Here is a 27,722-nt window from a genome sequence, read left to right as displayed (position 1 = left end):
TACATTTTTATTATTATCAGCATTTGGGGGGGGGGGGTACATACGAATCGGCTCCAATGACCCCTGTGCAAACTTTGCTTTACAAACTCCTTTTTTTTCGCATCTGCAGATGTATCGCCGGGGGGGGGCTGGGACACGTGCCCTCCCCCAAAAATCGTTCCCCAGGTGCCCCCCGGATGTGATTTGTAGTTTTAATAAAATAGCTTAGACAATTAAAAAAAAAAGAAGTACGAAACTTATTATGTCCTTCGGTAAAACGTCTTTCCACCGACCATCACTATAACCCGGCAGTTGTTTTCTCACTAACATGGACACAGAGGTCCGGAGTGAATCGATAATGCTTAAACTTCACAACCCTGCATGAATTTCAATTCCAATTTTTAACACTCCTAAAACATTATCAAAGCAAAGGTGTTAATTTCCATATTTTGTATAACTTTTTTATCCGCCTCAATTAAAAACATAATATCGGACAGACTAAGCCTGAAAATTCTTGAACATAAAGTTACTGCAAGTTCCAAAATATAGCACCAGATTGCACCTGAGGACCCTTCATTAATCAACAATTTCTCAAAGGGGAGGGGCCCCCTCCCCTTAGACCCCTCTACCAGGACGACATTCACAAATAAACCGCCCCCTAATTTAGAACTGTGCCTTCCCTGTGCCCCCCCCCCCACAGATTGAAATGTCTGGGCGACGCCACTGCGCCTCTGGCCCTTCCAAAAAATTCAGAACGATATCTTAATTAATCATGCAGTCGGGGAGGGGAGGGTTTTGTCTTAGGCACTGTTGGCCGTGGAAGGTTTGGGAGGACTACGGGAGGGGTAGGAGGAGGGGGAACTAATTACCATTGCTGTACCGACATTACTTCCGAAATAATAATAGGAAAACATCCGTAAAAAGTACGGATGGAATACCTGCACTCGAATTATGTTTACAAAATTCCTACTATGAACCTTACTCTGGTCTAGATTATGCTTGCAACTATTTTTAGTGCCTTGAGAATTTCAAAAGAGGGAAGGCTCGCCGCGGATCGGATCGACATGACATGTGTGTACAATCAATATGTGTACAAATATGTGTTCAATTCTTGAAGCCTTTCATGATCGTTCACAGATAGATCATTCACAATGCGTTTGTTTTCTGAAATCGACTTGAACAAGTCTAAGTTTCTAAATTGAATCCGAAGAAAGCGCGTCGTTGGCAAGTAGAAGTATGGGATGTGTGGTGCGTGTTGGGCATATACGCACAATACAGACGTAGTACTATACATGCTATACACTGTTAGTACATGATGCAAACACCATACGATTGACATTTTGTACACACCGTTTGAATCTTACTCGAGTCTATGCAGGCTAAACCTATGCTATTTATTCCAGTTGCGAAATAATTTGCGAGTTTATCTGCTGGAAAATGGTCTCCACCCTGTCATCGCCGTCAGCAATGAACGGCTTTGATGCAGCACGGGAGTATGACTTTAGTGAGGAGGAAGAAAGAGCAAAAGCAACTTACCAAGATTCTGACGAAGGTTAGTTGCTGGTTATCTGCTTAGGCCTAAGTTAAGCTAGACCAGGCCTACGATTCATATAGTGTAAACTACATCGTAAAGAAGGATAGGCCTGTTGTACCCTTTAATCTTTATACATATTAAGCACATGATCGCTTGCTTCCGTAATTACTACTAAGCCTGCAAATTATAGAGAGACGTTTTCACTAAAATTGTTATATGATCATTTAGGCCTTATAATAAGTAGCTGTTGGCCTGTATTTCATTGCAAACTTTTGTTATTGTTTGTTAGGTTACTGCATGAGCTTGCTAGCCTGGGCTAGACAATTGTTATATCATATACATCAACCATAGGTTGATAAGCACCCTTCTTGCTTCTTGTCTAGGCATATTTAATTTGATTTATTTCACACCAAAAGACAAAACAAGACACGTGTTGTAGGGATAAGACAGATAAGTCTGTCCAGCAGAATTATTTCCACTGTCACTCCTGTATTTAAGCCATGTTTAGCCATGTTCGGTTTACAACAAACACTGATAGTATCATAAAGGTACCATGATTTGCTCACAAACTTTTATGAATTCACAAAGAAGGCAGTGGAAAAAAAAAGGTAGATCTGTTTTGTATATTTACATCCTGATTGGGAACCATTGTCTTTTCATCTATATACAGATACAGAAGATGCAAGTGAAACAGATGCAGCTAAACTCGAAGAAGAGTACACAGAGATGAAAGAACAGTAAGTAACATTTAAACTAAGGGAGATGTTGCCTAACGACTGGGGCCAGTCCATGTGGACGTTAAAAAACTGAAAGTTTAAATTCATAGTGTTTGTTGTAATGAAAGATGGAGTGTCATTATCTGGCTTTTGCCAAACAATACTTTTATCCCTCCTGAAAGTATTCTTTTTAACATGCTTTGTTTATTTGTCATTTGGGAAGTTGGGTTTTCTAGGCAACCAAGGAGGAAAGTGTCTGAAAACTAAAGAATGAGTTTAAAATTTTTGACAAACTTGTTGACTGATAAAGTGATCAAATTAATTTGAAGTGAACAAGGCCTATGAATAAAATAAAAGACCCAGAATTTTTTTTTACAAAGGCAAGGGGTGGTAAACTTATTGACTGACTGCGAGAATGTTATGTGTCTTTCACTCCTTTTTGCTCTGTATCATGTTGAGCATTCATGCCCTTTCTCTTTCATCCTCTTTAGGATCTACAAGGAAAAGCTAACAATGTTAAAGAAACAGCTGCAACAAGTTATAGACGGATCGCATCCAGAACTTTTGCGGAAAATAAAGAAGCTTGAACAGCAAGGCAAAGATAGGATGAGGCTGGCTGAAGTTACAAAGAATGCAGAGGTTAGCAGAACTTATTTATATACCTTTGTCAAGTTTTATAGTATTTACACTTTTTTGTTATCAATAAAAATATGGATTGCTCTTTGTTGCACTTAACCCATTGTGAATGATTATTACAGAGAATTCAGAAGATGAACTTTAAACTTGTTAATTCATAAATCCTATGAGAATGGACCTGTCAAACGCAGCGGAGGATCATCAGGCCACTTCTTTGACTGGGATAAGTTCTGAAATGACTGGGATAAGTGCCATGCATTTATCACACACATAGTAGAAAAATTAAAATTAGAAATGAACAAATTTATAGGAAAATTACAATGAAACAGAAATCAAGATACATATATTTCATTCATCAACTCTCCACCTGTTTGAATTTGTCTTACATGTGTAACAAAATAAATCAAAAGGGCCTGTACCTAGATTGACAGATGATGTTGTAACATTGTCCCATGTGTACATGTGTGTACCAAATGGAAACAGCACATCCTTACTATCTTGAGGAATGTAATTTTTAGCAGAACTGAAAGTTTTAATAGACAAGGAGGGCTTATATTACCAACCATTTCAGAACAGTACTTGGCAGGATCTTCCCAAACAAACTGACCTGAAAAACAAATAGAACAGTAAATAAATGTATGCCTGACATTATCTTTCATGACATAACATTTATAAGCTGCTTGTAAATATATATATATATACATATTACATTATGTCATTACGTTTTCAATTATATATATTATATCAATACGTTTTCAATTATATATATTCATTTGCCTTTGTCGTTTACCTCCATTTCATTAACATAAAGCCTGTTCAAAGTATCTCTTTCGAGATCCGGCTTCAGGAATCACAAATGATTTTCGAGTTGGATAGCGTCATGTTTGATCTCTAGAGTAAGGCAAATTATGTCACCAAACACAGAACTAGTATTGTTTGATATAGGTGTCAAATGCCTACAGTGAAATTTACGACTTCCTTGTAACCGGTTTCGAACCTCTGGACATTCAATCAGCATCCATAGCCTAGTTGGTTAGGGTATCCGCGTACAAAGCGGGAGGCCCAGGTTCGAATCCGGTGGAGGCTGGAAGTTTTTCTGTTCTGGATTTTCCTTCTAATTACGTTTTCAATTATATATGGTTTATAGAACTGCCCAGTCTGTATTCAAGAGGTTTATGTTAACTGTATATTACAAACTCCTTTCCCTTTATATTCACAGCTTGAGTGTGTGGAGCACCATTATATCCGGGAGAGGAAGGAGGCCGCTGAAGAATTTGAGGTAATTATGTTATCTGTGTGATACAGTTTAAGTATATGTTTTAACCAAATTGCTCAATCTGTGTGAAGATGTCAACGGTGAAACAGATCTAAACGTTGATTGAATACTGTATGTTGACCAAGTTTGTAATGAATTCCTCCACAAAGTTTTAAAAACAATTTTGCAGAAGCTACTAGTAGTGTACACCCATCCCCAATTGTAAGCACAACTTTGCATTAAGACCTAATTTATAGTCTAAATATGTCGCACCATATGACATCTAAAAAAAATTTTTATGAGGAAAGACACTGCCCCACCCCCCTCCCCCTCCCCCCAAATGGGAGTCAGTATCAAAGTCCACATGGCCACACCCCCTCTTTTTTAAAACTTGGGATCAGCCCCTGATAGCACAGTCTCATCTTTGATATTTTGCCTGGAGAACTGTTTTAGAATGATATTGTGATCGTGTCCCTTCATATTGATGAAACAATATAATTTTGTGAAACATCTTTCACCAGCAAAAGAAGATAGACCTGAAGGAACATCTAATCAATGAATTAGAGGACAGAAGGAGAAATATTGAAAATGAAGGTCTGTCTTTAGATCTGAATGGTGGTGAGTAAAAGATTAATGATAATATTCTTTTGTAACTTATTTCAAAATAAACATTTGTGACTTTTTTCATACAAATCTGGGTCGTTTGAAATGTGACACCTGTAAATAAAATGCTCTAACACAGAATTGTTTCTGCGAGTTCTGGAACCAAGTTTATGGAACTTATGCAAAATTTGACAGTCCAAGTTTTACTAACAGGAAGTATTAAAACTTCAAGGAAGACTAGAGTAGATGGAGTTGATATGGTAATATGGAGTAATTTCTTGCATGGAGTGTTTAAAATTTATCATGTAAAACAGTTTGCAAGCAGAGAACAATTCAAGACTGAACACATACTTTCTAGTTTTAGTATTAACATGAGGCATAATGTTTGATGATGGCATTTTGTTAACTTCTACTAACAGAAAATGCAAGTAACATCCCACCCCCCTTTTTTTGGGGGGGTTTCTATGTTTACAGTTCATCAAATTCACATATATTTAACAACTATTTCGCCTGAGTTTTGAGGCCTGTATTTATTAATTAGCAGGATTATTTTATTAGAGCTGATCATAGAGATATCATATTTTTTTTTTTTGTATTGCAACTTTAAGGTACTTTGAATTATCATTTTTAATAGAGGATTTTTTCCCCCCACTCCATTTTCAGGTGACTTCTTTGAGGTGAAACCTGTCAACACCAGAAAACTGAGAAGGAGGCCAAATGAACCTCTACCAATGCCCGAAAAGAGAAGGAAGGCTTCTCCCTATATCCTTGAAAATCATGAAAATTAAAAACATAATGAAATGATTTCTTTTAGTAGCATTACAGTGTTGACAAAAAAAAAACCGGATATTTCAGCTTTATTTTTCTGAACATTCTGCGAACATTTCTACATTGCATCTGGGGTATGTTGATATTGCATCATCGATAATTTGGTATTAAGTTTCATAATTTTCTTCTTTTCCCTTAACTCTTGTCATACCTCCTTTCACCTACCTGTTGTCTGACGAAAATATCATGGAGGACCTCAGAATACTTAGCAAGGTAAACAAAAACAAATTCTTCCACCTCCATCTTTTCAATTAAAATTTTTTCAAGGGCAGTTAAATAAAACTCTTTAGTAATTGATGTAATAAAAAAATACAGGCCTATGTGCATTTTATTCTAGTATTGATGTAATATTTTGGTGGCAGATTTTTTGCCTTCAGTTTTCTTCAAGAGTTGTAAAAAAATCTTTGCAAAATATAGTTGGCCTTCTCTTTAGAACAAACTCCCATTTCACGCACATGACTCTCCCTTCCTCTCTTTTTACAAGAGACAACTTAAAACATTTCTGTTTGATTCCTAGTTTCTTTTTTCCCTTGGTTTCCTTTGTCTCTTTCCTACTTTGTAAATCGCTTTGAATTGCTGTATTTAGTGCTATATTAATATAATTTATGATAATTATTTGGCATTTTAAATTAAAAAACTGATGCATGTAATAAGTTCATCAACCGACTTTAACAAACAATCCAAATGCATTTTATTTGAATGAGAAATCAACAAAAAGATATATATATAAATGGAAGGAAAGGTCCTTAAAAATGGCCGTTGAAATATCATAGGATTCATACCTTCACAGTAGATGAATACAATAGAATAGGATTGTTGACTCTTATGAATTTTGAGGAAGTGGCATCATCAGGAACCCTGGCACTGGTTTGAAAAAATGGAGGATAGGGTGGAGGGGGGGGGGGGAGCAGAACAGTATTGAAATCAATGTTCAGGCCTGTTGAAATTACTGCTTTTCATTGCACAGTGACCGCCTGCAATCATTGGTGTGTAAGTTTTTTGGGGGGGGGGGGGATTCCTGGTCCCCTTACCCACAAGTGAGTGTCAAGGACCCTGATCCTGCTATACGACTTGTTGTACACCGTTTCACATGTTGTAAAGCAGTCAATGAAATCACAACAAACAATGCAAGGAATAAATATCCGATAGCAAAATGACGTACAAAATTGCTGGGCAAATGAAATATTTTTCATAAAACTTCCAAATTGCTGTGGAAGGTGTTCATCTTAAATTATTCCATGCTATGCGCACTGGCTACAGGTACCTATGGGTGTCTTGTTTGATATCATCTTTCTGATTATAATTACTTATCTAAGAACTGAAGTACCAGATTCTGAATTCCTTTGTGCATACTTCTAATATTCATTTCTCTCTCTCTCTCTTGGCTTTCTTAGGGACGGTCTGCATTGAGCAAGAAAAGTGGAAACTCCTCGAAACCCAGTAATAAAGGTACCATATCCATAGTCTTATTCTGATTTTGATTAAATTAAATTTTTTTTTTAATTATTTTTTTAAATTAAATTAAATGAATTTTAATTATAACTTTCTCTGGTGAGCTTTCTAGTGAAGGCTATACACAATGGACTGGGTAACTGACACACCCATCAAAGTATTGTTCTGTGTTCATTTTTTGCTGGGAGAAGTTGTATGCTTGTTGTTGCAAACAAAATAAATTTGGCATGTTTCTGTAGTCAGTTTTTGTGAATGATGAGTTTTTGATGAACTTTCGGATTTTTGTTTTCTTTACCCAGTTCATTCCCATTCTTACCACAACACCAATCACAAATCTTCCCCATCGGCTGCGCACACAAAAGTCTCCCAGAACACCCTACCACATGCAGCGGCTGCTTCCTCCTCCACGAATACCACTGCATCCGGGACCATCAGCATGCCCAAGTACAATGTGAGGATAGATGGCAGCAAACTGTTTTATGAAAAACGGTGGTACCACAAAGACCAGAACATCTACGTGGAGTCTCGGGAGATGGGCAAAGTCAGCGCGGTCATCACAACTATTGGACAACTTGACGTGAGTGTTCCTCTTAAATTCAAATTAAGTGAAAATATATCTTTGGCAAAATCACGATTATTGGACAATTTGCGTAAGTGTTCCTCTTAAATTCAAATTAAGTGAAAATATATCTTCAATGGCAAAAATCATGATTATTGGACAATTTGCATAAGTGTTCCTCTTAAAATTCAAATTAAGTGAAAATATATCTTTGGCAAATATCATGACTGTTGGACAATTTGACGTAAGTGTTCCTCTTAAATTCAAATTAAGTGAAAATATATCTTTGGCAAAAATCACGACTATTGGACAATTTGACGCAAGTGTTCCTCTTAAATTCAAATTAAGTGAAAATATATCTTTGGCAAAACTTACGACTATTTGGACAATTTGACGTAAGTGTTCCTCTTAAAATTCAAATGAAGTGATAAAAAACTTTGGCAAAAATCATGACTATTGGACAATTTGACGTAAGTGTTCCTTTTAAATTCAAATTAAGTGAAAATATATCTTTGGCAAAAAACGAAACAAAAAACACTTTAGTAGAAAGTGTTAGGCAGAAAAAGAATTGAGTGCTAGTACGTCTTGTATTGCTATTGAGGTTTATAAAGAAATTCACCTTTAAGATATATGCTAAATCTATGGGACGCTCCTTGAAGACTCAATTGATGATAATATCATCATCTCAGTGCAGGGCTTAAAATTTTTAATATTAATTCATTGTTTTATAAATTCTAATAAACTCAACCAAAACATGTTCTTTTAGCTTCATGTTTAACGATCAGAGCACAGATGGACGATATTGCAAACCATCTGTCCTTGATTAATTTGTAGTGAATTGTAAATGTGTCATTAGAGGCCATAGAACTATTTCGTTTCCCCATCGAATTTTGCGATGCATCTGAGGAACTGACCGCATAGTCTTGTGTATTCGACTCAATAGTTCAGTCATTTTAATTGTCGAAATTCAATGGTTTAAACAGGTCAATTCTCACAAATTAAGTGATAGAAATTACTCCATGGACAGATTTTTTCCATACGGCATCTGCAAAGTTCATTCTGTACCTAAAGTCATCCTTTAATGTGATCTACCTGTGGAACTCATTTGTAATAACTGACCGTGGTTATCAAGGCTTGAGAAACTATAGACTGAAAATGTAGAAGAAGAAGAAAAAGAAAATATATATCCCTATATAAGTTGAAGTTCTCCACTAGCAATTATTATTTTTAACATTCAATGCCATAGTCAAAACAAAATACATTAAAGAAAGTGTTTCCCAAACCAATCTCCTTCCGGAAGAAATGCCTTCTCACATAAATGTTGTAGTCAGGGGGGTAGGAAGCTTCCAAAAAGTGGGGGGGCACAACATCAGAGGGGCACTTTCTCATTCCACAACCACCACTCGTTAAGCTATAAATTGATACACACCGGCCCAATCACTTAAATATATATGATGTGCTAGTATGCTATCAATGCTATTATGGTGCACATAAATAATTAAACTAAAAGTATTAAAATTAACAAAGGCTTAAGATATTTAAAAGGCAGCTCTTCATCAAAGGGGCACATTTTATTTGCCAGTAGGGCACATTTGCTATTTTGGAAAAAAGTGGGGTGGCACGTGCCCCCCTGGCTCCTACCCCCCTGGTTGTAGTGTTAATTTTACTACATTCCTTTAAGATCTTCTTAGTAGTATATATCTGTCAGATGTCCTAATTCTTTGATTTTGCTCTCTGGTTTCTCTTCCGACAGATTTGGGTACGAAAAGTTGCAGACAATTCGAGGATGCGAATTTGGGTCAGCCAAATGCAGAAGGGGAAATACAAGATAAGGAAAAGGTCAAAGTAGGACCCCAGATATTAACTTTTGAGAGTGCTTGTAAATACATCATGTGATAAAGTGTACAAAATATTTTGTAAAAATAAGTATGTTTGCTTGGTGAACTGAACTCTGATGAGACCCTGTTTGCCAATAACCAGTTAAATTGTTAATAGAAATGACAGGTTGATTAAAAAGGGTAGACATTAGAATGGATTTTAACTTATGATAAAGCAAGTCTGTGCCTTTCAAGTGGCACCGAAATTTTACTCTCCCTACCTTTATAACTATATATTGTACAATATAAGTTGGAAGAAAAATTGAGAGTGGATAGTCTTCAGCATTGGGTGATGTTATTCTTTAATTAAGAAGGCACTAGTATGAGATTTACCTTCCTATGGTGGTACTTGGTGGTACTATGGTGGTACTTGTGCCTTCTTTACTTTGATTAAGTTAGATGTTGTTAAAGGAAGGGCTGCTCCTAGGCTCACAAAACATCCAGAATTCTCATTACCCACTGAAAATTGATCCTAGTTTTTACTCATTACCCTTAGGTCCATTCCAGCTACCTCAGGTTTATAACCATTTAGCATATACAACTCTTTCAACCAATTTTAGTTTACCTCTTTAAACAGTTTTGCCCCCCCCCCGCCCTCCCCCCAAAAAATCATACTAGAAAGTCAATTGCTGGTCACTCACTCATCTTCAAACTTCAAAAGGTAGAATTCTATCACTTTCAATGAATATTTCCTCCCTGAGACGATCCTCCCTGGTCTTACACCTTGGGTCTCTAACTGTGGGTCACTTGGAAATTTTGTTGGGGTCGTCAGATATTTTTTTTAAATAAAAATTTAGGAAGAAGACGTATGGGTTTTAAGAGCCTCAGTGGAGTTTACCATTTGACAGTAGAAGAAACAAATACCCTGACATTCTTATGCCAGTAGACATTAAGAACATGCACATGTTTAGTAGGTGAACAATCTTCAGTCAAAGAATGGACATGATTTCCATACCTAACATAAAACCTTGTATTAGTGCTTATTATTATTGGGCTGCTCAAAGTAAAGTAACTGATGTGTGTTATTAGTCAGGAATAATGCCAGTCAGGACTTGGTTTTAGCCAACAGTTTATTTTTAAGCACTTGCTTTTATTTCTCAGCAAGTGGCTTAAATTTGGGAAATTCTAGGCCTGTTAGTTTATCTTCCTAATCTCTTTTGGGGCTTTTTTTGTAAAATATTCTTGGGGCTTGGAAAGGAGCTTAATTTGTTTTGGACATCAAATATGCTTGAAACTTTTAATATGTTGTTTGCTGGCTGCAGTATTGTCAGAGGAGATGCTTGAAGTTTAAAGAAAATGACTTAACATTTGAGCATTACCATCACAGGATTAAGCCTAGATTTACCACATAGAGTCACAACAGATGTACCTAGCCACCCAGATGGGACAATTATCTTTGGTACGGTTCTTTATGTCTCCCTTCAAAGTACAATAGACACTGTGAGCAGTAAAAATATCCTGTTTCTATCAGGCATACTGACGTGCCAACCAGTCATGAGTTTACGTACTTCCAACGGACCATAACGATGAATACAAAAAATATGATTTTAATGTATTTAGACCGTATTTTGGGTGCAGCCACAGTTCTCAATAGTCATGCCTTTCTGAGACAACCACATATTTCTAGTAGTATTCTGGCTTTTTATATCTTCAGACATACAACTCATACTTCCCTATAAAAACTACATTGAGTTTAAGAGCGAGTCACTAAAAATGACACAAAATAATTGAAAACCACGGGTATCATTACTGTCCGGTCCCAGTACGTGTAAGTAAATTTCCAAACGGTCTTGGTGCGAAAAATATTTATTAGAGTTGAAAATCTAACTGAAATTTTATGTAAAGCTGTCGCGACTGGTCATGTAGGGTTGAATGAAAACATGTAATGTAAAGCTCTATCTATGTGGTAAGTTATGACATGATGAAAGTATTGTGTATAAAATACTCATTATTTGGTCTCCTTGAGTACTGTAAAAAGTTTTCCAAACTTGGCATCTCTGGGTATATTCTGTGACTACAAGTGCTTTGAGAGCATGAAACCAGAATTCCATAGAATGATGCTATTAAGCATTGGAACATTGTCATTAACATGCTGTACCAGGCAAATACTAATTTGCATATAATTTGCATATCTGAGATGAATCTGGTGGGGAGTGGGACTAGTCAATACCAAATTCATTCTGCTGGTTAGTCCTATCAAGACTGAATGACAGATTAACATCCACTTTGTAACAAAGAATTACCAGTGATCAGTGGCCATAAATATATGAAACTGAAATGCTATGAATATATACATTTTAAGGAAGTGTTTTAAGTTTGGTATCCTATGATAAAAACCAAAATATTAATATTCTTCCTAAACCCATTTTTTTTTCATAAATAATAAATATTATGTTACTTGACATGCCAGTATTCTAAGTGACTCTCATTGAAGTTAAAAACACACCACACAGGAATTTTATATGAATGCAAGTTGTTTAAAGTAATGCAAAGGTACACTAAAGACCCAAATAATGACAAAGAGGAGAGACGAATAAGAATTGTGGAATTAATCTTTTGGTTACTTCATTGTCATGAATCATGATGCAAATAAAATGTATTTGTTTTCATTTATACACCAAAAAAATCTTCCATTTCTTCTTTTTACTTTGTTAAAAAGTCCATCAGTATTGTCCCTGAATATGTAAGAATGTCCACTTTCCCAATCTTTAACAGCCTCATTTGAAACACTCACTGAAATGACTGAATGTCTGGAAAAGCAGTACTTTTGAAGGATTTTACCCATTTTTTTTAAGCAGGCTAAAATTTGAGGCCATTACAGATAAAGCTTCAAAGTTGTGAAATATCCTTTTCTTGCAATATTGTTGAAATGAAAAGCCAATCTTGGTGAGAAATGTAATCTTTGTTTACAAATTGATCATGACTAAATAATGTTAATTAATTAATTCAAATAATAATATTGATAAGAATTGTGTAAGGTCAATTGGAAAGCTCAACATCAGAACATTACTCGGGCACATGCACAAGCAGATGTATTGACCTCTGCATTACACAACCATAGATTAGACTCACATTTCATGCAGTCACTGCATAGCACCATTATCAATGTCTGTCGTAGAATAATATTTCCACAGCAGAGCAAGCCGTTTGAAGGACAGATTTATGATTTAACTTCGCTGGCAGTATTATCCACAACTGTGTTCAGTCAAGAAAAACTTGTTCACTGTGTTGGTTAAATTGTTTTCCAGAAGGCCTATTACATATGGAGGTCAAAACATTTGCTTGCACAAGCCTCAACTAATTTTTTGATGGGACACCGATGTTTTGGTTTCAATTTTTCCATTAGCTCGATCTCTTGACAATCTCTTAACTGAAAAATATTTTAAGAAAATTCAAAAAAAAATTCAAAATAAGTGTATCGGAATAAATGACCAAGCATTAAATTTAACATTGTACTGACGGGCTAGTCGTGTAAAATAACAGCTTGTTTGAAACAAAACTATAATTCGTACAACCAAGCAATGATGGGCTGCAAATCTGATGCACAAAAAAGGTTGGTTCTGTGTCAAGAAGTTTTCTCTACTCTTTACACTTCTTAATACTTCATTGAAGACATTGCATGGTCTTGAACCGATTTCCTGGGTGACTAGCGATTCCGCAAAAATATCCGCGCAGACCACGACCCTCCGTCATTCAGATAATGCTGCTATTGTAGAGACCAAAAGTGGCTGCTTGGAGACCTTGTGAACTTATCTTTGTGAAAAATATCCATGCTGAGGGCTGTACTTGTAAGGCTTGCTTCGACTACGACCCCTGTTGATGAAATTTGGAGAGGACAAGGAAAAAGAAAAAAAAATTCAAAACATTTCATTGGAATTCATTTTAACAAACTTTTAATCATATAGAATGGTACCTTCCAATCTACTGTTACACTATTACAAATTTTCAAACTTTACCAATCCAGTTCTTTAAGGAGAGGAGAAAAACACACATGCACTTCCCAAACATTTTGCTACTAGATTCTTATATCTTATGTATAGTCTTACAGGTCATCCCAAAAGCTATGTCAACAGACGAAACTTTGGTTAACATTATCAAATCCCATCCGGCTAGATAGGAATGCCAATGACTCATAACTGTCATTGACCGATAAGAAGATTTAACTGATTAGAACAAGAAAAGGTCTTCAGAAAGGAAGGATGGGTTAGGTGTTGGGAGAAAGAGAGGGTGGGGGAGGGAGGGGGTGGAAGATTGTTTTATGTAATCCATACCGTGTATTTCTCACAAACATCTTCTCCTTTGGAAATTCCACCTGTGTTCCCGGTGAGCGGCTGGCTTCTTCCGCTGATGCGGCCTCCAGGTACACGTCCAGACACTGTAGCAGCCTCTGTAACTGACAGCTGAGCAGGTACTCACAGGTCTTGGCAGTAATCAACTCCTGGCTGTGTAAATTAACTTCTGCCTCCATATCCTGATGATGCAACAACAACAACGAAGTTTAAATTTGAGACATTCCCTTCTCGAGGTAAATTTAAGTGTAAGAGATTGATCCAAGCCACCGTCACTGAGGGATGAAGTCTCTACCATTGCTTATCCTCCTCCACAACTTCTCCAGGCACCACCTCCCCATTCTTCCCCATTGCTTATTCTCCTCCAAAACTTCTCCAGGCACCACCTCCCCATTCTTCCCCATTGCTTATCTTCCTCCACAGTTACTCCAGCACCACCTCCCCATTCTTCCCATTGCTTATTCTCCTCCACAACTTCTCCAGGCACCACCTCCCCATTCTTCCCTATATTGCTTATCCTTCTCCACAATTACTCCACCACCACCTCCCCATTCTTCCCCAACCATTATTTTATTCTGTATACATATTATATTGTATTCTGTATATAGAGTTCTAAGTGAACACCATAAAACTGATTTGAAAACCTTACCAAGATGTCGTGGTCAGATGCTGCCATGTGGGTCTTATTCTGCCAGATGAGTTTAATGAGAAATATCGGAGGAGTGATCGGGTAGGCCTCCTTTAAGACAACCACTCCTTGCACTTTAGCTGTGAAGAGTAGGTTATAACAACAAAAGAACATGAACAAACTTGATAACACATCATCTATGTTAAAATCAGGCTATACGGAATGGCTTAAAACCTTAAAGCAGCATTTTGCGTTTGGTCGCCGTTTTCTACTTTTTGGACATGTCCATCAAGTTTTTTACATATATCAATCACAAAACAGCAAACTAAGATATTAGCCAAGTTTTTCCCTGCAAATAACGTTAATTAGCGAGTAATTAAGGATATTTGCAGATAATGAGAAAAGTGTCCACGACAAATCCACAGTTAAATACAGTTGCCCCAAACCCACTAGTTTGAATTCAACCAATCAGAGATACAGGTTTAGTTATGAGCCGTTTCTAAAAAAAGATTCAAGATTTTGCATTGGTACAACCAGGGAGTCATTATGGAACTTCCTGGTACAAATGCCATATAGACTGTACACAAATCAAGCATGGTGTTGTATTACGTAGGCCTATTGGTCAATGACGTTCGTAGTGTTTAAATATTCATATTATGGGCGAGGTTAATTGGGATCCCAACTGAAAATATCTTGGAGAAAAACAAAGTTGAAAGTTGCAAATTTTTCGACTTTTATGCCACCATTTGAAGTAAGATTTAAATAGATAAGCTAGTTATGTATGTCGTTATGGCATAGTGGAGTCAGTGAGGTTGAGAAAAACCATAGAAAAGGACGCAAAATGCTGCTTTAATGCCATACAGTGTGCGAATATAGCAACAGGTTGGAAGAATCCATTATGCAATGTACCTTTAAAGGGTATTTAGTAATATAGCAATAATTTAGGAAGAGTCTATTATGCAATGTACCTTTAAAGGGTATTTAGTAATATAGCAATAATTAGGAAGAGTCCATTGTGCAATGTACCTTTAAAGGGTATTTGTAATATAGCAATATGTAGGAAGAGTCCATTGTGCAATGAACCTTTAAAGGATGTGACCACGTAGCAATCTCTAGAAGGATCACATCATTATTTTGTCTAATCACCAAACTCACCGGATTTTCTTTCACAAGAGAATGAATAGAAGAATGAGCTGGAATCGATGTTTTCACTCAACGGATGTGTCAACACAAAGTCCAGTTCCTGAAATAGAGAGAGCGAAATAGTAACGTAAACGCAGTTGCATAATAATAGGAAGCCACAAAAGCAGCCATTTTGTCACGAAGATTTACGGTAGAGTCGATTCTGACATGTCTTTTAACTCTATTATATACTGCCCTCTATCCAGCATGACCCCTTGCTGACCTTGCATGTCCGGCATTTCCCAATAACAGTTAATGAAAACCAAAACTAAACAATTAACTCTCGCTCTTTACAGAATGCTACTTTTAAAACACTACTTGTTCAAGTAGTGTTCTGATTTAGCATAAATGTAGACATAAATACATGCATTTACCACTGTGTGAACTGCCAGCCATTCTACTTGTTTACGTTAGTACATTTGTATGTTGGACCTATTGACACTGTCTAAATATGTCACCTACAGTGGTTTCCCACAAGCTAGTAGAAATGGTTCATTACTAGCAGGGAAATATCATTTTGTATCTCCTCGAGTCCTCGGTGTATCCTACAGTTTGATGTCATGCCAATGGCCATCTTACTCATTAACCATCAATGGTTGATGGAATCACGGAGGATATTTTAGTTTGATAACACATATTTACCGTAATCTTTACTTTGAGTAACACTCTGTAGGTTTGGTAAAATGGCCAACTAAATCCCAACTGTGTTTAAGAAGACACATGATTACATCAGTTCAATAAGACTGAGTTAGTTGATTATGGTTGTAATTTTATGAAAAGGGGTGTGTGATTGAGTTAGGGTTACCATATGTCACAATTATTTGGGATTGTGTTTGCCATGAAAACTTAATTGTCATGATTTTCTAAAACCCCTTGTGACATTGAACATATCACTGTTGTTAGTATGTATCACGATACCTAATCATTGCAGAAGCATGATAAAATTCATTTTCAACGCACAAATATAATTGATGGCTGCATAATGTTAGCCCCACCAACTTGGCAGGATAAGCCTTATAACATGAACTACATAGTTGCTACAAGTACTAACATTAACATTGCTGTAGCTATCTAGTGAGATAATTACTGGCAATGTTAACTAGACATAGACCCCCTGAGCCCCCCCCCCTTCCTCTCACCAACCATGAGCAGCCTGATATGCTATATACTACCTACCATCATGGCTTCCTCTGTGATAGGCTTCCAAGAAACAACTCTGGATGATAGCTTGGAGGGGAACAATTTGACAGTTGAAGATGGTACTGGTATGTTGCCCTGACCTGCAACAGACAAGAAAAACAAATAGATAATAAAAAAACATTTACAGATGGTTTGTAGTTATTACCTGTTGGGTTAAAACTATCAAGATATTTTGGTACTAAACAATACAACTGTGTATTCAACTCTATTCATGTCCAGTACTCTTACACACTTAAACGTGCATGCTTTTTATTCTTCATACTCATCTAAATTGTATTTTATTCTGCAGGTTTACTACATATTATGTGTCATATATTTTTTTACTGTTACATAGCGTTTTAGAGCACTTTTGTGGATTTTACGCTTTATAAAATAAATTATTAATTATTAAATACCATAAAACGAAAGAAGAAGGTATCTGCACATGTTATCTGTTACTTTCACTTCACCGAAAAAACCTCGTCAGGAACGATTAAATTAGACAAAGACTTTGTTTGATTTTTGCATTGGAAAATATGAAGAAATGATTGAGATAAAAACGAGAGAGACTTTTTATATCCAGCTGAGTTTTCAAGCAACATGCACCTTGCTACACACACACAATAATCTCCCTTTGTCGATGGTCGCCACCTACCAACTAGAGTGACTTGCTTCTGGAGAGCTAGCCTAGCTTTGATTCGTCCTTTAAGGGCCTTGACAGTAGCTTCCATGTGACTGGAACTGAGGCATGTGTTAGGTTTCATTCCTTTAGTGTCGTCGCATTGGAGAAAGTCGAGACCAGACAACCACTGGCACCATAGATAGGGACTCCCCACCGACTCTGAGAAGGTACTCCAAGAATCAATGCTACAGGAGACAAACAAAGAATAAAAACAGATCAGAAAGAATGACCAGCTGCATCTGTACACATTAGGAACTTTGAGGAACATGTTTATCAACCTAGCTGCATTGGCTACTAATACCTTACTAAGTGCAACAACACTAGAAGTTATGAATAAACTGTTGACATACGGTACACCATACCATATATATATAGATATGTGTATGTAAATATAGATAGGTATACATAGATAGGTTTATGTATATATATATATATAATGCAAAAATATATAATGCAATAATGTTGCGCATACTACGCTCCATAAATTATAATAATTAACACTGCGTACAACACAGACGACATAATAAGAGCACAACTTTTGAAAAAACGTATATAGTACATTTCAGACACGCCTGTGTTCCCGCAAAAAGTGAAGTGAAAAATATCAAACAAACAAACAAAAATTGTACAAAGCACTGGATAAAACAACAACATTGTAAACAGAACTAGAGAAATCATTACCCTACAGAACTGTAACCCCTAACAGATGGATAATAGCTCAAAATCTTTGTTCAGTCCCTTGTTGATTAAGTATCCATTTTCTTTCTGCCTTAACTATAATATTTGGGGAAGAGTAATCAGTGCCAAAAATATATCATAACTTTGATGGAATGCGACTTGGTAGACTTAGATGCTTGGCAACTGAACGGTTTTGCCATTGATTGGTTTTTATGGTTCTATAATTGGAGGCCGTCTGGCTGACATAGTTATCTTTCCGTACGTTTTGGTTCCTCTACTTCCATCTGACATAAGTTATATTCTACTCTTTGTTTTATAGTTTATACTGTATTTGCTACTGTTTTAACAGTTTGTATTAATTATTTGATATGTACTTACATTCATGGAATGTAGAAAAAATACTTGAAACCTCTACTTCAGCATGGAATTGGCTTTTGAAACTCAATGATATATTTTAATACGTTTACTGCAATCACGACCAGTTGCTTTCAAGGATAATTGTTTTTAAATGTTCAATTTCAATGTTCAAATGTTCAGTGGAGTGTTTGCTCAGTAGTTAACGCCGGGGCCTTTCAATCAAAAAGTCCCGAGTTTGAGTCACTCCCAGATTAATGTATGTCGTCCAGTTACAGAGTTGTTGACAATTGACAATTCATAATCATGGACATTAAATATGAATCTAAGAGACTGACTTCGGTCAGCTTGCGGCTTTGATAAGCCAATGATGGCTTCTTCGCGAGTTCCTGCTTGCAGGAGGATCTAAAATACATACAAACATAAATACATACATACATACATACAAATGCCTAAAATGAATGATTTACCCAATCCTTTGTAGTTGGAATATGTTGGAAGGGTTTGGAGATTCAGCTCCGTCATCTCCAGGATAGAGAGCGTTGAGGATGGTCTTAGGAGACAGCAAGTCACTGAAAGTTGAGGAAAGAAAAAGAAGTTTGCGTTTAGTTTTAATGTGAGAAAACACATTTACGTCTCATCAATCATAATGAATGCCTATAAGATATCTCATAACCTGAGTTTTATCTGAATTTTTGTCAGTTACCCAAAGTGACTAATAATTTATTATAGATATATTGAGATGAGCAATTCAAAAAATAAAATATTTGACAGAGAGATTAAGATAATCTTTGTAAGTTGTTTATATTTTGCATATTGATACTGAGAAATCTGAACAGTTATACATACAAACAAGAAATTATGGAACATTATAAATGTTATAAATAGATGTGAAATATTCAGAAGTTAACAACCAAACTTTGAGCAATTAAGATATTACAGAAGCCATTTGTGTTAAACTTGGTTAATTTTCTTTACTATTCAATACTGAGAAATCAGAACAGTTATGCTTATAAACAAGAAACTATGAAACATTATAAATAGACGTGAAACATTCAAAACTTAACAACTAAACTTTGAGCAATTTAGCGATTACAGAAGCTATTTGTGTTCAAACTTGGTTAATTTTCTTTTCTATTCAATACTACAATCAAACAACAATGCCTATTATAAATTGAATTAACCACATTTTATACCAAAGAATGAAGAAAATTTTTTGCATTTATTTATTCTTATTGAATCTTGGCCAAAAGAAAATTTAAAGATGTGAAATAAAAACTGTGAGTTACCTTTGTAAAGCTTTGGCTGCCGAAGAATCCTTTAGTTCTGTTACCACGGTAACAACTTGCAGCTCTATCAGATAGCTAAATGTCAAAACAAGCTGGGCTTCACCTGTCAAGTGAATATTGTTGAGATTAAATGTTTATGCAATGTTGAGTCGGTACGTAAGATGTCACACATCTAATATTTTCCAGAATTGCTGACATTTGTGATAACACAGGCAATAAGTGCACCCTCACAGAAAATTCATAATTATGACATGTTAGGAAGCAAAACCAATAATAGGAATTTATTTTAATGGAAAATGTAAGACAAAATATGATGAAGGCCAAATCAGTAGAAAAAGGAGAATCGGTTGGACAGCATGCATTAACTGCCACTGGCTAACCTCCTTAAAGTTGGGGGGAAAGAGGGCTATTTTAATAGAATAAATTATAAATGGGAAGAAGGAATGATGTTGGACAAAGTAGGAAAGTAAGAAAAGTAGAACTGCTGAACAGCCTGTATTTTACTGACACTGTGTAAACCTCACTGCACATTTTGCTTTGACTTTAAAGATGAAAAAGGAATAGTTACTTTAGTATTGCAACTATAGTTTCCTATTTGCAATAGTTCCTTCACCCAAAGGTTCCTCACATGAGGCATTTATCTGTTTGTAATGTATGCAATAAATGAATATTCATGAAATAAGGGATGTAATCTCATGAACTTTCAGACCGTATCAAAAACACTCAGACTATTGATAATTTCAAGAAACTGCTATAACAGTACCTGTTAAATGTCATGTAACTGTCTCATAGCAACTTCTGTTGACATTGGCAGTGTATAAATGTGATTGATTAATTGATCTTAGATTCTAGATAAAAAAAACAACTATATCATGTCAATTTATAATGTTGCTACTGACCCATCGAAAATGAGGAAAGCTCTCAGATAGCTTTAATACTGTGTTGCATTTGGTACATGTCTAACATATCTGAAATAGGGACAAGCTGATAAATTTTGTGAGCTCCATTTGGAAAAATACCCCTACCATTTAAATCTCTTAGCAATGCTATGGTGGGACCATAAAATATCCGCAACTGTGGAATTCCCAACGTGCTCCAATTATAATTCCAAGTACGGCCAGTTTCTGAAGTATACCTTTAAATGTAAGTTGCATCACAACTTGAAGGGGATGTTTAGCCAGGACTTTCTTTCTTTTTTCCTCCAACTTATCACCGACAGTTTTTCTTCTCCTCTTCTGCAAAAAAAAAAGAAAGAAAGAAAAAAAGAGTGAGATAGCAAAAAAAAGAAACATGATGGATGAAAAGGCTTTGCTTGTTTACTTTGTCAGTAATTTTGAATACTTCAAGTAGTTTTTTTTGCATTTGATTGGATATGTTTGCCATGAGAATAAAGAAATGAAAAACTAATGACCGATTTATACCGGCGTAAAGAATCATCTGAATTGAGTGCAGAAACAAATCTACGAATCGGAGCACATTGGGGGTAAATGTAACCAACTATATTGTAACAAACACCTTACTTTCTCTTTCTATATCGAAAGAATAATGTAGTTCACAGCACAATTGAATATCTGTTCAGATGTTTCACAAAGCAAATCATTTCCTTAGGTTTTGATCTACTCTTTCAAACTGCAGCTCCCTAGCCGTAAGGCCTAGCCATAAGGAGTGTTAGGCCGTAAGGCCTAGCCATAAGGAGTGTTAGCTCAGTGGTTAACACCGGTCCCTTCCAATCATAAGGTCCCCGGTTTGAGTCACTCCAAGATTAATGTATGTCGTCCAGTCACAGAGTTGTTGACAATTGACAATTCATAATCATGGACGTTTAATATGAATGTAAGAGACTGACTTCGGTCAAGCTTGCGGCTTTGATAAGCCAATGATGGCTTCTTCGCGAGTTCCTGCTTGCAGGAGGATCTAAAAATACATACAAAAAATACATATACATCTGTCTCTATTCACCGATTCGGTCAGATTTTCTTCATTGTCCGAGTCACTGTCCTCCTCTATCGCTACGGAGGTCGACATAGAGGCAGAGGCTGTGTCTGAATCTCCTTCTATCTTCACTGTAAGATCTCCATCTGAAAAGAAAGGAAAAGCAAAAATTTTATTTTTTTAACTGCTATTGGGTAGCAAGGTGATATTACAGTACGCTATGTTGAAATTATGCAAAATTGTTATATACATGAGAAATTACTACCTAGAAATTTACCTAACCACCGGCTCCACAACCATCCCCTCCCAGAAAACATGTGACAGGATGTACCGATCAAATTCTTTGAAACCTAATACATCAAATGTATGCGATGCAACTCACCACAAGCTTCACTATAGGCACTAGATTGAACAAAGAGTATATAGAGAGGCCGAGGGAGGAGTCGGGCCATCTGGTGTTGGGTTCTGATCTGATCGTAGGGCATCGAGAGATATTCCTGAACCGGGACAGTAGACTAAGGAAATAGAACCCAAAAAAAATGAAAGCAATGTACAAGAGTAGAGGTACTTCTGAACTGGGAGGAAGACTTAGGGAATAGAAATATGAAATACAAACTACAATACTACGGATAATTTCAACTCCAGAAATGCCACACTCCTCTTAGACGTTTACTTCTGTAAGGCATGAAACTAGTTTCACAACAACTCTGAGGGATATCAACAGATGGAGATGATGGCATCTTGCTCTTGTTTTTTTTTAATTGTTTACCTTAAATGGGCTATCTTCTTATGAAGCGGTAACCTGTTTCACAAAGACTTTTAACCCCTTCCACACTTTACTGCTGTGGCAGAGTGGATCAAGGTGTTGGCATTTGAAGCAATGAGGCTTAGCAATCAGGAGGTTCCCTACAGGTTTCTCCCACATTTGTGTCTAATTAAGCATCGTAAAATAACTACTGATTATTATTGTTATTAATTTATTTGTCCCCATTATATGTCCTCTTCAGGCCCTATTGCAGAATGCAAAACTATCCTGATACAAACATACCAAGCAAGAAAGTCTACTTGTGTAAGCCTTTAGACCACAATCTTGGACATAAGTAATACTCAATTGTATTGACCAACTTTCTCTTGACGGTACACCATGAACTTAAAGTTCCTACAAAACATAAAAAATGCATTTGGAAATATGCCATATTTGGTCATTGCCACCACAAACATATTTTCTTGTATAGATGCCATTAAGATTACCTCCAGAATGCTCTTGAGTCTCGGTTGTAAGCTCTCCAGGTATTCCTGTTTGGATTTGATTTCTCTGGCAACTAAGTCCCTGTTACTTTCACTTGCATCATACTTCTCCGACAACCTTCAAAAAAAAAGAAAAACAAAGGAAAACACCGATAACACTCAATACTCCTGATAAATGCAAAACTGACAAAAAAGAAAATTGATCGAATGGCAGATTCATTGCTATCAGTAAATGAAGGTGTCCTTCCCGGGCATCACTGTCCAAGACATTACTACCTTGGTACAAAAACGCAGTCTGGCCTCATCTGACTCTGTGAGGTAAGCTTTCGATTTTAGACCGACGGACTCCCGCTGTACATCAGCAATTAAACGAGTTAGAAGACACTAATGGACTGATCTTATGGTTTGCTACATACAAGACAGATCGAGAATGAATTGTCACCTGGGCTTCCTTATATTCACCGTTTGTAAGATTTTGTGACCTCATTTGCTACTTATACCAGTCGACTCATTACTCACTTTTTTCAGTTACAGTAGGCATGACTGACTGTTGGTAACTTAATCTCTCTCTTAGCACTAATCCAGTTTTAGCTAAATGGATCTAAATATGATCCTTTTTCATTTTATACCAGGCACAGTCAGAAGTTTGGTACTTACCGTTTCCTTTGCTCTAGTTCCCAATCCAGTCTGGCTAACCTCTGCTTGTGAGGGTCTTTTTCAGTCACGCTAGGCATAGAAATATCCAAAGGAGCCTCTCTGTAAAAGGTAGCCACGTCCACTAGCTCAATTTTTTCATCACTTGACCTGGAAAAAAATATATAAAAAATAAAAATTAATTATGTCAACAAAATAATGTTATCCACAAATTACCCAGATGAGATTCATAAAAATCCAAATCCTGCTTAAAAAGAAAATTAGGTGCTTTTTTCAGCTTCTAGAAAGTTGGATTAAGTTTTTGAGTATGCTCATTTTAAGACTGCATGACATTTAAAAGCAGTTGGACCATTGCTTATGTTTGTATGACTAATATAGAAACTTCTCGCCTGATGGTCTCAAGCAAAATGATGTAGATATTCGACACAAAATCATTACAAAGAATTCCTGCTTGCTCAAACCAACCAACTGGAACTTTATACTGGAGTCAATGGCTGACAAGCATACATAAACACCATCTACCTGGAACTTCTTGTGGTAATAGTACACATATAAACTTTTTGATTATTATATTTCCTTTTTATTAAGTAAGATACTATCTGATGATATTAACCCAGCAATAACAAAAACTTTTTAGGACTAGTGCCCAGTTACTCAAATTATGGGTTGTGACACACAATTAGGTTGTCTAAGGTTTGTGACCTGGGTTGCAGAAGAAAAAACATACTTAATCTGTAACATACCAAAACCATGTTTCCTTAAAATTCCACCAATTAATATATCCATCTATGCTTGGAAAAATTTACAAAAATTATGTCAATTATGTGGCATAAAGGAAAAAGATGAAGAAAAAGAGAAATGAAAGTTGTTCCAAACTCACTCAAATTCTAAGCATTTCTTGATTTCTTTCTGTAGATGCATGACTTCATAGAGTAGATTCTGTAGCTGCAGGTGAAGTCCGTCCACTTTCTGCTTTGTAGTCTGAGTCATATCACGAGCTTTCTTGCAGCGTAGTTGGGAAAGACGATTCATCTTCTTCAGAGTGACGAACAACACCGATGCTGCGGCACGCTTCTCTGCAATGGTAGCCGCCTGCAAAACATAAATAAAAAAAATATCATTCAAGGGTTGAACTTATCAATCCTTCTCCTTGATCAGCCTTGAAAAAATTTCCCATCGAACCAAATGCAGTGTTGTAACGAGTCATGATTTGAGTAACTTTAATTTCTATGAAGTGAGGAGAAATTTGTTTTCCACAGTGAGATAATACAGCGACTTGTTGTCCAGGACTCAATTTGAGTCAGAATGAATTAACGATGATGACTTCACTTGTCAGTTATATCTATTGACTTTGTTACAACTCTAATAGAATAATGGCAGTAGAATTAGCAGCAATGTAACCTAGCAACCAGGAGGTCGTAGGTTCGATCACTGGAAGGGCAAAGTAAGCTGGGTTTTTCATCTAGTAAGAAATCCACGGTTTTCTCATCTGAAATGGTCTTCCAAATTGTAAGAAAAAAACCCAATTGAGCTAGACTTGTAAACTGCATAACCATATATGACATTAACTATGAGGACGTAAGCCATTCAGCTTCTCCCCCATAAACATATGGCTGCTTAACATCTTAAAGTAACTGCCGATATTATAAAGAAAGCATTAGAGGATGAGGGCAGACTAAATCTAATGATGATGTACGTTTTACACCACTAACAGTTTCTTTCGCTGAAGGTTACATTTCAATACCAACTTAAAGTTTTTGAGAAATTAACCTTCAGACAACAGAGGTTCACCAATGAAAATGGCTTGACTCCTGTATAGTCATCAGTCAAGGTTTGCTCAGGGGGAGCATACTGTAAATCTCATGCTTTGTCCTTGATGTTAATCTGAAATTCCATGTTTGGCAGGGTAATTATAGAATTTGCAAATGGTGGAACAGATGGATTAATTAACAAGAATAACAAGGTCTGAAATGAGGCAGTGAATAATTTTATCCAGTAATTAATGCAACTTTATAAAATGCAATAAAAAATGTTCAAGTTGCTATGCAAGTGTAATGATGTATAACACCTCTTTCTACGAAGTAACTATAGCATTCAACAAGAGAAAAAAGCAGAGCCTTCCAAAATGATATATATATATGTACACAAAATTTGATCACCAAGTTATACTTTGTTGCCTCTGAGGAACAATGTAATCAAAGTTTGAACTTAAGAAGTGATCCATGCAATTTCTTGAATGCAAATATATATCAAACCATACATACCAAACCATACATACCATATCAAACCATACATACCATATCAAACCATACATATCTACTGACATCTACATATCTATTGACCACTGTTTTGTAGGTCAATGAAAACTCATTCCCAGAAACAATGCAGCATGAATTAGACATTTAATTAGCAATACATTGTCCAAATTAAAAGGTATTGCAAACAGTTTATACTTACATTCTCACTTCTTCCCGATTCTTTCAGTGTTTTAATTTCTTTAAACAATGACTGAATCTTGGCACAAGTTTCCTTATTCAGCTGGAGATCGTCATTTATAGTCTGGGTTTCTGTTTCTCTTTCTTCATCATATGAAGCCTAAAAAACAAGAAAGTTTACAACAAATTACAGAACTTATATGATGTGTCAATATTTAATCAACTTTTCCATTTCAAATGACAATTCTGATATGTGTTAGTGTGTAACATATGTTCCAGTCCATACGATTTAATGATATTGTTTGAATCGAAAAGTAAGCTTCTGTAGCAGCAGACTAGAATGGGCTCAAGCTGTGTGTATAGGCCTACAATCAGGCACTAATTCTTGAACACCATTTAGCACTGTCGGTTGATCATGGTACACTGTAGTTTATCTCATCGTCGAATAATTTTCTCTAATTTTCACATAGGCACACCTAGATTTTGTAATGTGTTAACAACATACACTTTATAGTCTTTATCGATACATTGTCATGCACATCGCAATACATACATTAACCCAAGAAATGGTGAAGGATATTATTTCGCAGAACTGGTCATCCTAAACTAACATTGCATGCAAATAGAGACAAGCACGCGCTATAACGTTTGTTCAACTTGGAGAACTGAATATGAATGTTACCTTTGGCTTAATTTCTACGACTCTTTCTGATGATGTCTTCGTTCTCTTTGATTGACGTGGGGAAGAAGAAGAAGATGTGGATGATTCACCAGACTTACTAACTACTCGGCGCTTCTTTGAAGAAAGTTGAATTTTCGTAGACATTTTGACGTTTCTTTGAATCCTGTCGGAAACTAGCAGCCAGTAATAGCAGATAATGATGTACTAACGCTGGTCAGGGGGTACTTAGGGTGGCTAAAAGCAGGTCCGCGACCATGGTCCTTCTGTCAGTACCTTGAAGGATGCCTTTAGCTATATATGTTAGTGTTGCTATATCAAAAAGCAACAAAATTCGATAAACACGGCGGGTGTTATGTATCTATAGCTCTAACACTAACAGAGTGCAATTGGCTATTCACCTTTACAATTTTGCTACATGTCTGAAAGGCTCCTTTAAAGCAAATGGAACGTTTTTTTTATGTTCACCCTGCTAAAAAACGTTGAACCACAGAAATTTATAAATTCCTGTGCGATGGACCCATGTATGTGTCGACAAGCAACACCAATGTTCTTGGCAAATATGTAATATCCGTATTGTGAACATGTCTTTTGGGTTCATAAGTTTTAAGCCTAGTCCCTAGTTATTCAGAGGAGCGATCAGTTAACTAGAACAGCCAATCCAGAGACCTTGAATGATTCATGGTGTGATGTCCAATGAAAAAAAAAATGAAAAAAAATGACACAGTGGTTACATTTCTGTTAACAATCACTGATTTTGTAAAATGAAAGTGTACATGGTGATGACTTAAAATAGTCTATTTCTTGTAGGCGCTACAGTCAGTGGTGGAGAGGGAGGGTTATATGAGGTGATGCAATTGCACTGTATGTTAGAAAGTTAACAATATCAGACCTTTGGTATCACCACTGACAGTCATGTGCACTGTGAATGCAGGAAAATTAAAACACCAAAACTAAGGAGGTGTCGACTTAAGTCCATTTGAAGGAAAAGCTTATCGCATTTTGCCCTGTATGATTTCGGTGGTCAAACATGTTTAGTCTACCTATTTGTGAT

The 27,722-nt window shown here is 36.3% G+C and overlaps 2 protein-coding genes across 2 annotated transcripts; one reads left to right on the top strand and one right to left on the bottom strand.

Annotated features, from left to right (window-relative positions):
• Window positions 1–1,197: 1,197 nt before the first annotated feature.
• On the top strand, window positions 1,198–10,031 carry LOC139981368 (sin3 histone deacetylase corepressor complex component SDS3-like). Its single transcript, XM_071993709.1, has 10 exons — window positions 1,198–1,531; window positions 2,184–2,250; window positions 2,721–2,868; window positions 4,085–4,144; window positions 4,642–4,738; window positions 5,387–5,485; window positions 5,703–5,764; window positions 6,946–7,000; window positions 7,303–7,580; window positions 9,316–10,031. The coding sequence occupies exons 1-10, from the start codon at window positions 1,417–1,419 to the stop codon at window positions 9,409–9,411; spliced, it is 1,077 nt and encodes a 358-aa protein (XP_071849810.1). The 5' UTR covers window positions 1,198–1,416; the 3' UTR covers window positions 9,412–10,031.
• Window positions 10,032–11,973: 1,942 nt separating this feature from the next.
• LOC139981367 (THO complex subunit 5-like) lies at window positions 11,974–26,922 on the bottom strand. The gene is made up of 16 exons (XM_071993708.1): window positions 26,672–26,922; window positions 26,012–26,149; window positions 24,435–24,646; window positions 23,558–23,704; window positions 22,904–23,018; window positions 22,035–22,167; window positions 21,680–21,798; window positions 20,856–20,955; window positions 19,721–19,823; window positions 18,902–19,003; window positions 17,373–17,584; window positions 16,715–16,818; window positions 15,512–15,599; window positions 14,378–14,496; window positions 13,711–13,910; window positions 11,974–13,252 (listed from the first exon to the last, which is right to left on the bottom strand). Exons 1-16 carry the CDS (start codon window positions 26,813–26,815, stop codon window positions 13,189–13,191), a joined length of 2,100 nt encoding a protein of 699 aa, XP_071849809.1. The 5' UTR covers window positions 26,816–26,922; the 3' UTR covers window positions 11,974–13,188.
• Window positions 26,923–27,722: the final 800 nt, after the last annotated feature.

The sequence above is a fragment of the Apostichopus japonicus genome, chromosome 15 (genome assembly GCF_037975245.1).
Source record: "Apostichopus japonicus isolate 1M-3 chromosome 15, ASM3797524v1, whole genome shotgun sequence".
NCBI lineage: Eukaryota > Metazoa > Echinodermata > Holothuroidea > Aspidochirotida > Stichopodidae > Apostichopus > Apostichopus japonicus.
This window is presented reverse-complemented; position numbering and strand designations above follow the sequence as displayed.

Bases quoted from the DNA above. Each gene is read 5' to 3' on its own strand.
- LOC139981368 (XM_071993709.1), top strand. From the start codon at position 1,417: ATGGTCTCCACCCTGTCATCGCCGTCAGCAATGAACGGCTTTGATGCA. The intron at 7,001-7,302 runs GTACCATATCCA...TTCTTTACCCAG, and splicing joins CTCGAAACCCAGTAATAAAG to TTCATTCCCATTCTTACCAC. The intron at 7,581-9,315 runs GTGAGTGTTCCT...CTCTTCCGACAG, and splicing joins CAACTATTGGACAACTTGAC to ATTTGGGTACGAAAAGTTGC.
- LOC139981367 (XM_071993708.1), bottom strand. From the start codon at position 26,815: ATGTCTACGAAAATTCAACTTTCTTCAAAGAAGCGCCGAGTAGTTAGT. The intron at 26,150-26,671 runs GTAACATTCATA...CTTGTTTTTTAG, and splicing joins TCGTAGAAATTAAGCCAAAG to GCTTCATATGATGAAGAAAG. The intron at 21,799-22,034 runs GTGAGTTGCATC...CTTTCTTTTCAG, and splicing joins TGCCTATAGTGAAGCTTGTG to ATGGAGATCTTACAGTGAAG.